We start from the raw sequence: 16,069 nt of genomic DNA, 5'->3' as shown, positions 1-16,069 counted from the left end.
GACTACCAAAACGCAAATGTAATTGACTTTGACTGGAGATTGATAAAAATATATAATTGAGAATTTTTACCTAAACAAGAAAGTAGGGCCATCGGAGTAGCTCAGGAGGTAGCGTGTTTGCCTGCCGATCTGTAGATTCGCTCAGGCATGTGTTTGATTCCCGCTTGGGCTGATTACCTGATTGGGTTTTTTCCGAGGTTTTCCCCAATTGGAAGGTGAATATCAGGTAATCTATGGCGAATTCTTGGCCTCATTTCGCCAAATACCAACTCTCCATCAGCAATTCCATCGATGCTAAATAACCTAGTAGATGATAAGTACCAGGCTGCAAGAAAGTTTTGCCCATGTTACAAGAGAGAAATGATTTCAAATGAAAGACAACATTAAGACGAATACTGAAGGAAATGGGTTTCAGGTGGAAGAAGTGTGCATTGAGAGGAAAATGTTTAATTGAAGGGGGAAAGATTGTAAGTTGAAGGTGAAGATGCCTATAGAAAATAAGAAAGCTTAGGGAAGAGGGTAAACCGATTTTGTACTTCGACAAGATATTAATTATTATTTTATTTTGAAAACTAATGTTAATACAGCATATTAAAAAGGTTTTACTACCTAAATAAGTTGAAATTTTCATAAGAATTTGAATTGAACACTTTTTAAATCAGTGGTTATGTCCATCAATACCATGGGTTGACCAACAGTAATTTTTACATGCTAATCTAATCATGTTCACTTAAGGACAATGCAATGTAATAATGTTGTGCTATACGGTATTTCATAATAGAATGTGAATACACTAGAAGAGATTTATTAAAAAAATTGCTATGCCTATTTTTGTCATTTCAAAATAATATTGTTTTCGCCATTTAGCAAATGACTTATGTCACATGATATAATCCGATCCATAACAAAGGGTCTAGCTGAAATATAACTTTTTTTTTTATTGAATACTAAGATTTTCCTTTGATGCTCGAAATTCTATTTACATGGTGTGCTAATATCAGAAGATGACACAGAGATTGATAACAACATCAATAACAGCTAGTTATATGTAAACAGAAACATTTATTAAACAAAATGCGTGTTAATATACAATCCACAACAGATGAAGACATGGATTTGTCTACAATGGAAATGATTTAGACATTTAAGATTTACACTATGTTCAACATGATATGGATTTTAGCACTGTGTCATAGATGCAAAAACATTCAACATTTTGTATGCACACATTGACCCTAATATCAAGGAAGGCACGAAAAAACAGGAGAATAACTCTCATTAGTGGATTCAACAGACAGATTCCCGAGAGCTGAAATGTCGGACTTTTCTGCATCTATGACACGGTACAAAAAAGAAATATTTAATATCAGGCGAAAAAATATTAATATTAATGAATATTGTCAAATTATGTCACAATATTTCCGAAACTATTACTCCCAATAACCCTTGATCAACACCCAGAAGGTAGGAGGAAACAAAGGCGATTCAGGAAGAGGTGAATGGGTGATGTCAGAGAAGATGTGCAGGTGCAGGAAATAAGGAATTGGAGAAGGTGTGCTGCAGACAAGAAAGATTGGGCGAGAGCTGTAGGAGAGGCCAGGATCTTCATGGACTGTAGCGCCAGGAGAATGAATAAAGTACTCTCAATAACTAAACATACAACGGGAGCAAGAAGGATAAAAGAATTACGGATATAGCTAATTTCAAATTTAAGTCAAATGCTATTCATTTTTTTTAGTTGTTGGAATAGTCAACAGAGACTTCATAAGTTTGTCTGTGTTGCGAGCAGCACTGCACATGCTGGAAAAGAAAGAAATGAACATGATAGTAAAGTCAAATGTGAAATATTTTTTTCTTTTTTGCATAGTACAGATAATGTGAAAAATACTAATTTACAAAATAATTAAACCTGTACAAGCATTTATGGGCTTTCAGAGAAGTCCGACAATTAACTTATTTTTTACGATTTACATACAAAATAACGAAATCATTCTGAATGACCATTACACTGAAAGGAAAGAATCCTTAATGCATTTCCCCAACTACTACTTTCCCGAATATGAAAAGTTAAATTTTAATAACCGAACATATTCAATGTAACTTATTCAATTGTAATAGACAGAACTTACTGTAATACCCCTACCTCTATTAGAAACATCAACAACGAAATTTCTTGGTTTGCATATTAATAATACATTAAATTGGAAAAATCATATTAAAGAAATAACCCCCAAACTTAGCTCAGCATGCTTCGCAACTAAACGACATTTCATACAAGTTGAGAGGATGCAAAGGCATTTCTTTCCCCTTCTACTTGCCCTGAGTCCGTCAGTGACAGACCGGTAGCTGTTACTTCTTATACCTGCACCCCCCCAAGCTGTACACACTAGCAAATAAAATATTAAATAAAGTACATTAGTGAATATAAAATACAGCGTCACAGATGTTTGACAATTACATGTTAGAGTATATTTTTGTATAATTCTTACAACATTTTCAAATAATAATTACATTTAGGAATGTTAGTTTGTATTATGAAGTCAGGGGGAGCGACACAGTGAAGATTGTCCCAGTGTGTATGCTGTAGAGTAGCAACTAGCGGTGGGAAAAACATTTATCTTCTGTCGTCAGTAGCTTTTCAATGTGCGTGTAAATATAAACAGCAACAAAATTCAATATAAACGCTTAGTATGACTTTCGAAATATAGAGTACCGGTAAAGACTTTCAGAAATAAAATTTGTCACTGTGTAGAAAGTTAATTAGTCGAACGTTTGTGAGATGGACAGTAGCATCTTCCGCTTCACTGTTGGTAGGGAGTGTGAGTAGAGGGGAAAGCCTATCAACCAAACTGAAATGGGGTTTAGGTTGTTGCAACAATTTCTAAACAGCAAATTCTTAAAGACAATATATTTCGCCTATTTACATTCCATTATGTCTTACGGAATAATATTTTGGGGAAATTCTGCCAATAGTAAAAATATATTCTTATTAGTAGGCTTCGTATTCCAGCTACCTATAAACTGGAATGAGGTTGCCCGATTCGAAGTATATGTGACGTTACAGCGCAGGTACAGGTACGTTCGTATACAAAATAGTTACGCATCTTCCTCTAGAAAGTAAAAAACAGGACGCAGTTATACTGAGTAGTCTTATCGATCACTGCTTTTACTAGTCATATTATTTAAATAACTACAACTCTGTGGCTGATTGAAGGTTCATTGCAGAGGTAAAATGCCTTAGGTAAGACGCTCAAGCATGTATTATTGCAGAGCATAGTTGAGGATATTTGAGCTAGTATTTTTATTGTCAATATAGACAACGTTACATATAGCCTAAATTGTGTAAAATAAACGTAAAAGTAACAAAAAAACAGTGCACTGAAAGACATTGCAATACCAAATCCACAGTAAGTGTGTTGAACTAACCGAAAAGAACCAGTATGATCAAAATTTCAAAATGATGAAGCCATTAACTCGATGTTTAGCATGGATTTGTGTAGCCTACCATGATGTTCAGTGCCAACATCTCAATTAATAAATTAAATAATCTACATTTTAGGAAATTTCTAGAAAAGTATATAGAAAATTAGTGGGTTTTCAGTGATGAGTGACATAAATAGTATCCTAATGAAACATGAAAAAATATCAGAAAATAGAAATATCTTATACTACATCATACACCAATAACGTCATGTGCTATTGAAATAATTTCTTGCAATATAAAATAATTTCAAGTGACATCCGCATATGTTCAAGTTCCATAACTTACAAATGCACGTTATTATTCACTGCAAAGATCACGACGAAAATGAACATCACGGCTCAAGCATGTGTTTAGTAGTATAACTTCAAAATGTCGGGAGTTGACTGTACTCCACAAACACGCAGCAACTACCTGTTTGTTTATATCCTTATCTGTTGCATTACCTGTGTTTGGCGTACTATATACCCAATGAGTCTTTAACTTCAGTCTTTTGGGAGCTGGAATACGAAACCTACTTATTACAAAAAAGAGCCATTAAAATAATAGTTGGAGAATCATGTAGATTATTTAAAAAAAATGAGAGATTATGACCTTAACAAATCAGTACATATACTCTTTAATAAATTTCCTCTTATGTAATAAAGAAAATTTTCCAACTAATTCAGGCATACATAGTATAAATACCTGCAGAAAAAATTATTTCATACGCCATCATCAAATTTCTCATGCTATCAAAGGGGAGTATGTTACATGGCGATAAAAATGTTCAATAATCTTCCTGAGACATTAAGAATCATAGCCAAAACTCTGCATAATTTAAGGTAAAATTAAAAGATTATTTAATATTTCACACTTTCTATTCTGTAGATGAATTCTTGACATTTCACAGTACTGTGCAAACATTTTAATACTATTAAATGGTAAACATATTGCATTGTATAAAATATTATTGTCATTAAGGTATTAATTCTGTACATATGTCATATTTGCGTTTTATATGTTAAACGTAAGAATTGGACATGTTCTTTAGTCTATGCTAAGAAGTAAATTTAAGAATATTATGGAATGAATAAATCTATCTATCTACCTACCTACATGAACAGAATATTATTACATCTTCATACTGACACATATAAAGTGATTTACTTTGGTTTTGAAAAATGAGTTTGGTTTGATACAAAAATTTCATATGGAGAAATTGTAACCTATTCTACGCAAATAAGATACCTAATATATCATTCTCAGCCTTATATTATTGATACTGCATAGTTACTCCTCAAATTCCTTTTCGCAGTTATCCTCCACCTTTTTTTTTTTTTTTTTGCACATAATTCTTCCCAAGTGCAATTCTTCTCTATATTTTTGGTGTCAACATGTTCTCTCTGAATTTCTTTAAGTGCCATGTAAAAGTTCGGATGGTATTTAGTTATCATTTTACCATCATTAGACGTTTCCAATTAGCTATGGATCATTTCAGAATATAGTCTCCTCCACAAAATCCTATCAAGCCAACTTGTCATAATTCAACATGAATTCTGACCCAGCTATAGCTCCTCTCCTTTAAGCCCATTTTCACTTGGTCCAGCCATCTGTTCCTAGGTCTTCGAAATGTTCTTGTGCATTTCACTGTCATTTCCATTGCTCTTCTGGGTATTCATCTATCCGAACCAATTTAACTTCATTTTCTCTATTACGCCATTTAATTTTTTGACTCCTAATTTCTAACTTCATTTTTGGTTTTATTCCTTCTTATTTCCTTTCCTATACTTAAAAATTTCATTTCTCCTGCTTGAATTCTACTTATGACTTTTTTTAACTATGGTCCAGGACTCAGCTCTGTATGTGACTATAGGTATGTTATAATAGCATTTATACAATATAATTTTGGACCAGCTTCATGGTCTAGTGGTCAGAGCTTCTGGCTATAGTTCATGAGGTCCTGGGTTCGATTCCCGGTTAGCGCACAGGAATTTTTCCTGTGTTCGTCCATGGTCTGGAATTTAGGTTAAGTTTAGATTTAAGACCTCTCCTGGCACCACATTATCATAATCATCCTATCACATCAGGGTAATGTAACTCTGCCTTCCAGGCGCCCCAACCTCAGAAGTGGATTACAACCACAGTCTACTATATACAGTCGCGAAGCTCAATATGTAGTAAAAATGCAAACATGGGTAGTTGCCGATCGCTACTATCGCCTCATCATCGCAGAACTCTCTCCTAGCAGCCGACAAAATATGTTACACTTTCGTTGTCGTGTTCTTTTGGAAAAGTTAACATCTTCCTTCCATTATTGAAATATTAAATGCACAAAGTTAATTTATTATTTTAATAAAGTATATTAAATTATTCCACCATAAACTCGAAGATACCTGCAAGAAATAAGTTAATATAATTTTTGTTTGTGCAAAACGAACTGAAATTTACTATAATAGCTTCACTCATTCAAGATTATAGCAATAATTAACTATGAAACCAATAAATATTAATTTGCATTTCCCTTTACAACAATAATAATAATGGAAATATGAATTAATGGAGTAACTTACGTGTACCGGTACTTGTAGTGTAGGCTTACGTAGTTAACAAAGTGGGATGAGGTTAAGCAATAATAATCACACCAGAATTGGAAATAAAACGTGATCAATAAATTTTATTGTAACAGACTTTTTCTACGTCTCTAGTAAAGCAACAAATAAAAATAACAACAAAAATAACAGCTATAATTAAAAACATATCCTTTGAAGAAAAAAGTAGGCCTAAGCAATAATAATCCCACCAGAATTGAAAATAAAACGTGATCAATAAATTTCATTAAAACAAACTTAATTTTTCTACGTCTTTAGTAAAATATCACATAAAAATAATAACAAAATTAATAGCTACAATTAAAAATATATCCTCTGAAAAAAAAAAGTAGACCTAACCTTTATTTCTCTGGAAATTTAGCAGCCTAAGTGACAGAACTTTAACCAGTATCTAATGTCCTTTCGGTTAGACTGAAACATTTCATTGTGAAATTTAAGGATATAATGTATTCTAACAGCCACAAAGAACTTCAAATTAACAGTTTTGTTTCTGGTGTGATTATTATTGTGGAAACTCAGGAAACTTTCTGAATCTTTCGGAAATCGGAAAAAGAATAACTCTGGCCTCTTTTTCTTACTGTTGCTACAATTTATAGCACTACAAATGTCTCCTCCTTGTCCCATATTATTATTCCAATTATTATATTTTAGCCATTAACATTTTCATTATAACCAATAACGAACATTTCACAAGCATCAATGTGAAATATGCAACGAGCTAGCACTCGATAGAAATACGACACAATCCAAAGTCGACCATGGACAGTTTATTGTTTCTAGTTGCTAACCGCTTGGAGCGCTTTATCACGAGATTTGCAAAAAAAACCCTCCAGCTTCGCGACTGTATATAGTAGACTGTGTTACAACTAAGCCACGGCCAGGCGAGAAGACTAGAAATGTCGAAAAGACAACCTGGTGGCATTGGATTAAAAAAAAAATATATATATATATATATATATAATTTTGACTTGCTTTCATACATTGTAAAATTTAGCATTCATTCCAAGTCTGTTAGTGAATTTTTCTTGAATTTTTCCTGTGTATGAAATTATACGTCCTAAAAAAATCTGTTTCCTCGAGTTCTTTTAATAAAAGTCTTTAATTTTAATAAAACCAATATCTGTCCATCCTCTTCCAAACTTCATTATTAGGCACTTCTCTGGGATTAAATGTAATTCATATTTTTCGAATTCTTTCTGCAATTCTTCTCACTTCTTTTGTAATTTTATTTTGTCTTCCCATATTAATACACTGACCCGGGAGGGGAGGGGAGGTAACTTTAATAAAATTGAACCTATAATTCTAAGTTTGATCTATATATCTTAATGTATAATTCCAAGTTTAATCTATATATCTTAATGTCGTCTATAATCTGATATCTCCTTCTACCCTGAACTCTTCTCCCGTTCACCATTCCTTCCAGTGCATCCTTCAATAGGTAGTTTCTTCTCAGACAGTGACCCAACCAATTCCTTTTCCTCTTCTTGATCAGTTTCAGCATCATTCTTTCTTCACCCACTCTTTCCAATACAGCTTCATTTGTGATACTCTTAAATATTCCAAAAAGTATTTTTTTTTTTTTCGATTGGAAATGTTGAACATAAATAATTTTTTTATATGCTGGTAATGAAGATATGAGATTCTCTGTTCCTTAGATTATAACATATCTGCTAATGGCTTCATTGCCAGATGCAAGGCACTAGACAACAACAACAACAACAGATTATAACATATGGCTCCTAACACGTGTAAAAAATATTCACTCTTCTGCCTTTGATATTTTCTCAGAAAAGGTACATTAAAAACCAATGTTTTGAGTCACCGAAAAAAAAAAAAAAAAATATATATATATATATATATATATATATATATATATAATATCAAAGAACTCATCAATGTAGCTAAATAATTAATGCAATCAGAATGAAAATCACGTGGCATATGAAAAGACACACATATACAGATTTTTTGGAAAATTTGGTCATTATTAGTTGAATAGTTTCCAAGATAAAAAAATTTGAATGGTAACCTGTCAGTTTTGGTTACTTCAGTCTTTAAACTCCCCTTAAAGTTGTTTGCCAAATAGAATTCGAAAATTCTTGTATATGTGATGATAATGATGATGATATTGACAATTCAGAAATTAATGTAAGTATCGCTAGTTAATAAATATACCTGAGAAAGTCTTTTGTCAACTGTGGGGAAGACAACGGATGATGTAATAAAGTCAAGAAGCCAGCCTGGAACAACAATAAAAGGTCGTTAACATCTGACAAACAGTTTGTATTAGTCAACTGCATCTCATTTCTCTTACCTACTTGCAAAATCTTGAACTAATTTTAAATTTATATACATTAATATAACTCTTGTCAATACCATTTTATAGTTACAAAACAGGAAAATTTTGCCTTAAAATTCTGATACATTCTTTTGTCACATATCTATCATATATATAAAACCTGATAGTAAAAGAAAGAAGAGACAAACTTATGCAACATTTCTTAATACCTGAAAAGCCAGATTTGTATAATGCATGTTACTGTTCGTTAACAGAAAACCACACAGAAAGTGTGCATTCAATGTTGGGTCTCTGACATCTTGTCAACCCACTTGAGATATGTGGATATAAGGAGAATAATTGAGCCGGGGTCTAGTAGAGTTCCTGGCTAGCTCAGTCGGTAGAGCATTGGCGCCAAAAGTTGCGGGTTCGATGCCCGGTCCCGGAACAATTTTCCCCTTGAAATTATTCAATAATAATAATAAGAATAATGTGGGTGATCATATTATTGGGGGCCACTTGATGAAAGCTGTATTTTTAATTGAGCTTCTAAAAATATACTCGGCTATTTCCAATAAAATTATTGAAAGTGGTAAGTTTTATTACCGAAATGTGTACTTTATGATATCCAATAATAAAAGACAACAATAATACTATTGCCAATATAACAATCGGAACATGAATTTTCTAATGTCTACGCTTTTTATCAAAAACACTTCCCGTTTCACGAAATTTATTTACCAATCTTTGAATCGAACTTCGGTTTGGAACTTGGACACCAGGAAATCCCTCTTGAAATAATCACAAACTGATTCTACACATATGTATGAATCATACATGAATACTCCTTGGGGAACAGAATATCTGAACTGAGTCATATTAACTTAATTAACACATTATATTACACAGACTGTATTACATCACCAAGAACACATTCTTATCTTGTAAGAGTACAACTCACACTGACTCCTGATGCGACCTTGAGTGCGGAGGAATTTACAACTGGTTTAGCCAACTAGGCATAAACCATGAAAGTGCAGGCATGCAAAAGATTGTTTATCCAGTATAAAATTGTGTTTCAGTGCAAAAGCCAGTAACACACATACAATTTCCGAAAATCTGATTTTACTGAGAGCTGTGGATATGATACGACACTGAGAAAGACCAATGCAGTAGACAGACAAAAAGAAAAAGAATATGGCAAGACCAGGACACAACACAGATAGAGAAAAACCAGAGCGTGACAGAGAGACAAAGACAAGGAAACACGCAGGGACAATATAATGGACATAATATGTCTAAATACTAAACACGATAACCTGTCACTGATAAATTCGATCTTTTTTTACTGCTGATTTTATTCTTTTATGAACAAAGAATCCTGTTCCTAATTGGTGATTATTGTTTCCTTCTGCATGATACAACAAGTCCACGAAGTCCATTCTACATCTAGCTAGTTCTTAGTGCTACTAAGTGGTCGTGCCAGAGAATCAGTCCCATTCCGAGGCTTATTGTATGGTTTCGTAAGAAGCTGTTTTTTACGGTGATGTGTTGTTAGTCCTTTGCCCAACCACCCTTTATCGGCTGTCCACGACTGCTTATTCAATATATTCGCAGCTACCCTCCATATCTGGAGACATCTCCTCTATCCGCAACCTGAGGACGCGCCATGCCATGGTGATAGGGACCCAAAATACATGGCTCTTATGTAGCTAATATCCCAAAATGCACAGTGCCTGTATTTGGACCAAAATCATCCCAGGAATTGAGCAATCTTCAAAATTCCAGATTCGAGGAGTTTTAAACCATACTGTATGTAAAATAATCAATATGATGTTCAGTCATAAATTTGTTTTAATTGCTTTCTTGTCTCACTCTATCTCTCTTTCCCTTTCCGAGGTCTTCTGCCTTCATAACAAGCATAATAAGGAATAGAAATGACAATCTAACACTATATTCTTTTATCAAAGGTATGTTTGAGCCTTGAAAACAGAAGTGATGTAATTTCTTTAGCATCTGCGTGAGCATCATAAATATATATATATATATATATATACAGTCAACTCTGGATATAGTGAACTCGGTTATAATGAACCTAAATCATTGGTCCCAACCCGCATACTTTATAAAGCACATTAATATTTCCGTTTATATTGAATCTAAAATTAGAACTTTCTCAAGAAAATGTAATATTTTAAAATGGCCAAAATGGTAATTTAGGAAACCCTTTGTCCTATAAACTTCCAAGAATATGTTCAGGACAAAATCTCAAACCTTCTACTCATTATGTGCATTGAAAGACAAAGGATTCGTTTAGCTTCCTGGACTGTTTCAAACATGTTAAAGAGAATAGTATACACAGTGAGGGATAAAGGAAGGATTAGTTCTGATTCCTTTAAAAGAGGTTATTAGAAGAATAGGAAGAGAAAATGTTTCCTTTTGTAAAAGGGAGTAGAGTGATGACCAATGGGTAAATACAAGAAGGATCACAGTATAATGATCCTCAACCCTTCCTCCCGCATCTTTGTAAAAGTGAACCCGGGGAAATTCCAAGGATGAGTACACAGAAGGCATACCTCTAGTGGAAAGAGGTGCGAAATCGGTCAGTGCCTACTATCTACATGGCCAGATTAGATTCAAATTTCGAACTGTGAACATCAGGATGTTGAACCATAAAGTGTTCAAGTTGGAAGATAAAGAGAACTTTAGTACTGATATTGAATGTGGTGTGACCCAAATGGGCATTAATACTGTATGTATAGCAATGTGAGTAGTATAAAAACAGACACTTTGGTTTTAGTGAACCTCGGATATAGTGAACAAAATATGCTGGTCAGCAGAGGTTCACTATATTCGAAGTTGACTATATGTATATATATATATATATATATATATATATATATATATATATATATATATATATATATATACAGGGTGTTTAAAAAATACGGGGCATAATTTCAGGTATGTATTTCCCACATGTAGACAATCAAAATAGTTCATTACAACATGTGTCCGGAAATGCTTTATTTCCGAGTTATGGCCTTCACAACATTGAAATTCACCGGAACGTTTTTTTTTCCGCAGGTCGTTGCCGTCAAAGGAGACATTAAGAGGGCACTCCGACAGTTCATTCCGAGGCGAAAGTTACATTCAGTGTTGTGCAGGCGTTAGACTGTGCGACATGTATTCAAATCAAGAGCTGGCAGAGATACACTTCATGTACGGTAAGGCGGACGGCAATGCTGCGCTGGCTCGTCGTTTGTACCAGGAGAGGTACCGTACCCACAGCGACAATGTCCAGATCGGAAGACATTTGTATGTCTCCATTACCGTCTGTGCGAGTATGGAAAATGTAACTCTCCTGGTTTGGGAAGGGGACGACCAAGATCTACAACTCCAGAAGGAGATTCTGGAGACTGTGAACATGACTCCTTCTATCAGCACATGAAGGGTAGCGTTGCAAGTCAATGTTCCTCATACGACTGTCTGGAGACTGTTGAAAGAGTATCAATTGTACCCTTATCATTTGCAACATGTACAGGCCCTGTCACCAGCAGATTACCCTGCAGATTACTCTGCACGAGTTAGGTTCTGTCAGTGGTTCTTGCAGCAGTGTGGTGTAAATCCGAACTTTCCTGCCTTAGTATTATTTACAGATGAAGCACAGTTCACACGAGATGGCATAACAAATTTCCACAATCAGCATGTATGGGCATATGAAAACCCACATGCAACTGTTCCATCTCATCACCAGGTGCGGTTCTCCCACAACATGTGGGCCGGTATCATTGGTGATCGATTAGTTGGACCCCATGTTTTAAAAGACACTCCACTGATCAATCGTCAACACATTCACTTCTTGCATGATGGCGCTCCTGCACACTTCAGTCGTACGGCTCGCCGGTACTTGGATCGAAGGTTTCCTGATCGATGGATAGGTAGAGGTGGCCCAATTACTTGAGAGTTTTATTTTTTACATTTATTTTAAATTTTAATATCTTTATTCATCTGCAACTCCTAACCTAGAGAGAGAGTGGGATTGGACAGTTAAACTTCAATAAAAGTATTTTTACAAAAACGAAACAATTCTTTATTTTGTTAATCACAAAGTAACTACATTTTTTATCATCAACTCCCATTAAGAACAGTCGTAAGAATACTGAATTAATAAAATACAAATGTATTTCAATGACAGAACTTGAAGGATTGATCAGAATTTTAAACCTCTTTCCAAACGTAAATTTAATAAGAAGACAATCCAATAAGGCCATTCGAATGAAAACAAAGGATGCAGAGACCTCCTACATTAATCGTCATCTGAAAGTGGCCCAGAGTGTAACATATCATTCACATTTTGTAATCCAAGGAAACAGTGGTGCTGATTCGGAGGTATACAATGAAGTTCAAGTATGTTCTCGTTCTTTGCACTTGTCACTGCCCTAAGTACGAGGCGCATCCAGAAAGTAAGTTTCCCGATTTTTTCCCCTCGAAAGTAAACGTAATTAGCCGTGTCAATTGCGCATGCGTAACAGATCTATGATGTATCAATCATATGCCAGCCGGACAGGTCCCGCATGGTGCCAGTAGCATGGCAGCAGTGGTCTGAAATGGAAGCTCTTATTCCTTCTCCCGCCGCCTGCGAGGTTCGGTCAGTGATAAAGTTCTTTAATGCACAAAGCATTGCGCCAATTGAAATTCATCGGCAGCTCTGTCAGGTCTATGGGCCGAACATCATGAGTAACCAGATGGTGCGTCGCTGGTGTAGGCAGTTTTCCAAAGGTCGTCAAAGTGTCCATGATGAAGAGCGCAGTGGGCGACCGTCCCTCATCAATGATGATCGTGTTGAGCTGGTGCGGCAGTGCATCATGGAGAACCGTCGCTTCACGATTACGGAGCTGAGCAGCCATTTTCCGCAGATATCGCGATCCTTGTTGCATGAGATTGTCACTAAGCACCTGCTGTTCAAAAAAGTGTGTGCCAGGTGGGTGCCGAAAAACCTGACACCCAAACACAAAAAGCAACGTTTAGGAGCAGCACTGACATTTCTGCAACGGTATCATGATGACGGCGACGAGTTCCTCGACAGGATCGTCACGGGCGATGAGACTTGGATTTCGCACTTCACCCTGGAAACCAAGCAGCAGTCAATACATTGGCGGCATAGTGGATCTCCGGTCAGGACGAAATTCAAACAGACGCTGTCGGTACGGAAAGTGATGTGCATGGTGTTCTGGGACAAGAAGGGCATTCTGCTCATTGACTTCCTTCCAAGAGGTGTAACAGTGAACGCTGACCGTTTCCGTGAAACACTACGAAAATTGCGACGTGCCATTCAAAACAAGAGGCTTGAAATGCTTACTGCAGGTGTTGTGCTCCTCCATGACAATGTTCGTCCACACTTGGCGCACAGCAGCTGTTTTGACGGAATTTGGGTGGGAGTTGTTTGACAATCCACTCTACAGTCCTGATCTTGCTCCCAGCGATTTTCACGTTTTCTTGCACCTCAATGTCACACGCTGGTGGCAGAGTTCTACGACAGAGGGATACAAAAGTTGATCCCACGATACGACAAGTGTCTCAATTCTGATGGTGGCTATGTTGAAAAATAGCTGAAATATTGCTGTACCTGTTGCCAATAAATGTTTTCCTGAAAGTGTTTTTTTTAAAATAGGGAAACTTACTTTCTGGATGCACCTCGTAATTATACAGTTTCATCAAATCAGCTGAATTTATCAATCTGCAAGGTCTTCCTTTGGTTCTTTTCCCAAGGTCCAAACATGAGAAACTAACTGAATCACTAGTGATTCCTTATACAACATCTTCATATCATGATCTTTAATAAATCTAATCTCACTTTCAGCCAGCTCAACAGTTTACCTTCTTTGTTCAGTTTTCTCTTGGCAATACAATTCTCTAGGATTCGAGTTGAAAAAAAATCGTCTTGGACCGTTTTATGAGCCAAGAACTGTTTCCTTCTTAAGTGCAATAATGCAATACCAGTATCAGGTGTGAAATTTTATGCACACCTTGCAATTGTTTCAATATTTCCAAAATCCTTGTCATTTGGTAAGAACGAGTGTCTTGAGATCATGAACTTGAGGTCTATTTTTGAAATCAATAATGGTTTTCCATATTAATGCAAGCTTAATATTTCTATTTTTCCCTGTGCGTGCATCGCTGTAGGTCGTCTCTTTGCAATGGTCTTGAATGAATCTCACAAGGCAGGACCCAATTTTTTATGCAACCATTTCAGCCTATACATATACGAATGCTACAAGGATGATGAACACTGAAATTATAAACATTCATGTTACGTTTATAATGAGCATTAGTCCACACCTGTGGAATAACAGTTAGCACGTCTAGCCACGAAACCAGGTGGCCATGGTTCGATTCCCAATCGGGGCAAGTTACCTGGTTGAGGTTTTTTCCGGGGTTTTCCCTCAACCCAATACGAGCAAATGCTAGGTAACTTTCGGTGTTGGACCCCGGACTCATTTCACCAGCATTATCACCTTCATCTGATTCAGACACTAAATAACCTACTAAAAAAAATGAGCATTAGACATCGACAACATAGGGAACGCAAGAGATTTTTGAAGGTCGAAAGTGAAAACTAGTTTTGTTATGTTGCTTGGAATATTCTGTGTCTACATATAAATATATCTTTGTCTTCTCTGCCTCCATCAAATGCCACTTATGTTGGCTACATATGCTTTCTTTTTCTGGTTCATCTTGTGCTGTGCTGTAATAACCAGGCTCAAAGCTACCACTGTGAATTGTCGTTACCCATTCCGTCTGCAGAGTATGCGAATGTTGAGGGGACAAGAATCTAAAGAGAGACCTGTGAGATGTCACAGTTAACAATAATAAATACCATAAACAATTCTTATTAAGAGTCACTTTAATTAACAAATAACAAACAATCGTGAAATAGTAAGACAGAAACATAGATGCTAAGGAAAACCAGAAAAAAAAATAACCTTTCTCCCCACACCCAGGAGGCAGATAAGAAGAAAGAAGAAGCTAATAAATAAAAATGCTACTAAAAATCCTTCATATCTCCTGAGAGTGGGAGGAAAGTAGAAATCTGATACCAAAAGGGATAACTCTAACTATCTCACAAAAATCTAAAAGGTGGTACCAGCTGCCCCATTAAGTAATATAATATGGAGTAGCACTGCCTAGCATAACACACCGAACAGAAACGTAACAGTCCATGCCCAAAAAGGTTAATGGATACCTCACAAAATTTCGTATCCAGACCAATATCACTAATTGTAGAGCACAAAAAAAAAGAACAGTCTTCAAATGCAGGGGTATATATTTCATGTACCAATCTTACTTTGTCGTCTTCTTAGAAGAACGATAAATCCTAGTCGCATGGTGTGGTCTGTCAAATACCAATGGAATGGGCGACCAGTCTGGCTAAGAGTCCTCTTCGCAACTCCATATGTCGGGTGTTCTGTCATACTCCTCATATCTAGCTGCTGACAAGTGTGGTGCTAATCTTGGCTATGTTCGGTTATATTAACAAGCCCAGCGCTCTCCTGACATGGTTTCAGAGCCATTAACAAGTGTGGTGCTGTTTCGGTTCTATTCGTCACTGTCCCAAACGTATTTAATTCTTCAACAGAGGAATGTAGCAGAGGTGAGATTTACGAATTTAAAAATTTTAATGCCACCAAGTATCAGTGATTTTAATATAAAAGGAAT

General features: G+C 35.8%; 1 protein-coding gene across 2 annotated transcripts in view; it reads right to left on the bottom strand.

Annotated features, from left to right (window-relative positions):
- Nucleotides 1-1,042: 1,042 nt before the first annotated feature.
- LOC138696065 (uncharacterized) overlaps nt 1,043-16,069 on the bottom strand; it is a 39,006-nt gene continuing 23,979 nt past the window's right edge. Inside the window, exons 4-6 of one of the 2 annotated variants that reach the window (XM_069820588.1) lie at nt 8,248-8,312; nt 1,714-1,800; nt 1,043-1,358 (exon numbers count right to left, since the gene is read on the bottom strand). In XM_069820588.1, the coding sequence (XP_069676689.1) occupies nt 1,722-1,800; nt 8,248-8,312 (144 nt within the window). In that variant the 3' untranslated portion in view covers nt 1,043-1,358; nt 1,714-1,721. Of the gene's footprint in view, nt 1,801-8,247; nt 8,313-16,069 lie in introns of both variants that reach the window. The other variant, XM_069820587.1, reaches the window with a different exon arrangement.

The sequence above is a fragment of the Periplaneta americana genome, chromosome 3 (genome assembly GCF_040183065.1).
Source record: "Periplaneta americana isolate PAMFEO1 chromosome 3, P.americana_PAMFEO1_priV1, whole genome shotgun sequence".
NCBI lineage: Eukaryota > Metazoa > Arthropoda > Insecta > Blattodea > Blattidae > Periplaneta > Periplaneta americana.
Note: the sequence above shows the minus strand (reverse complement) of the source record. Positions and strands in the feature narration are given on the sequence as shown.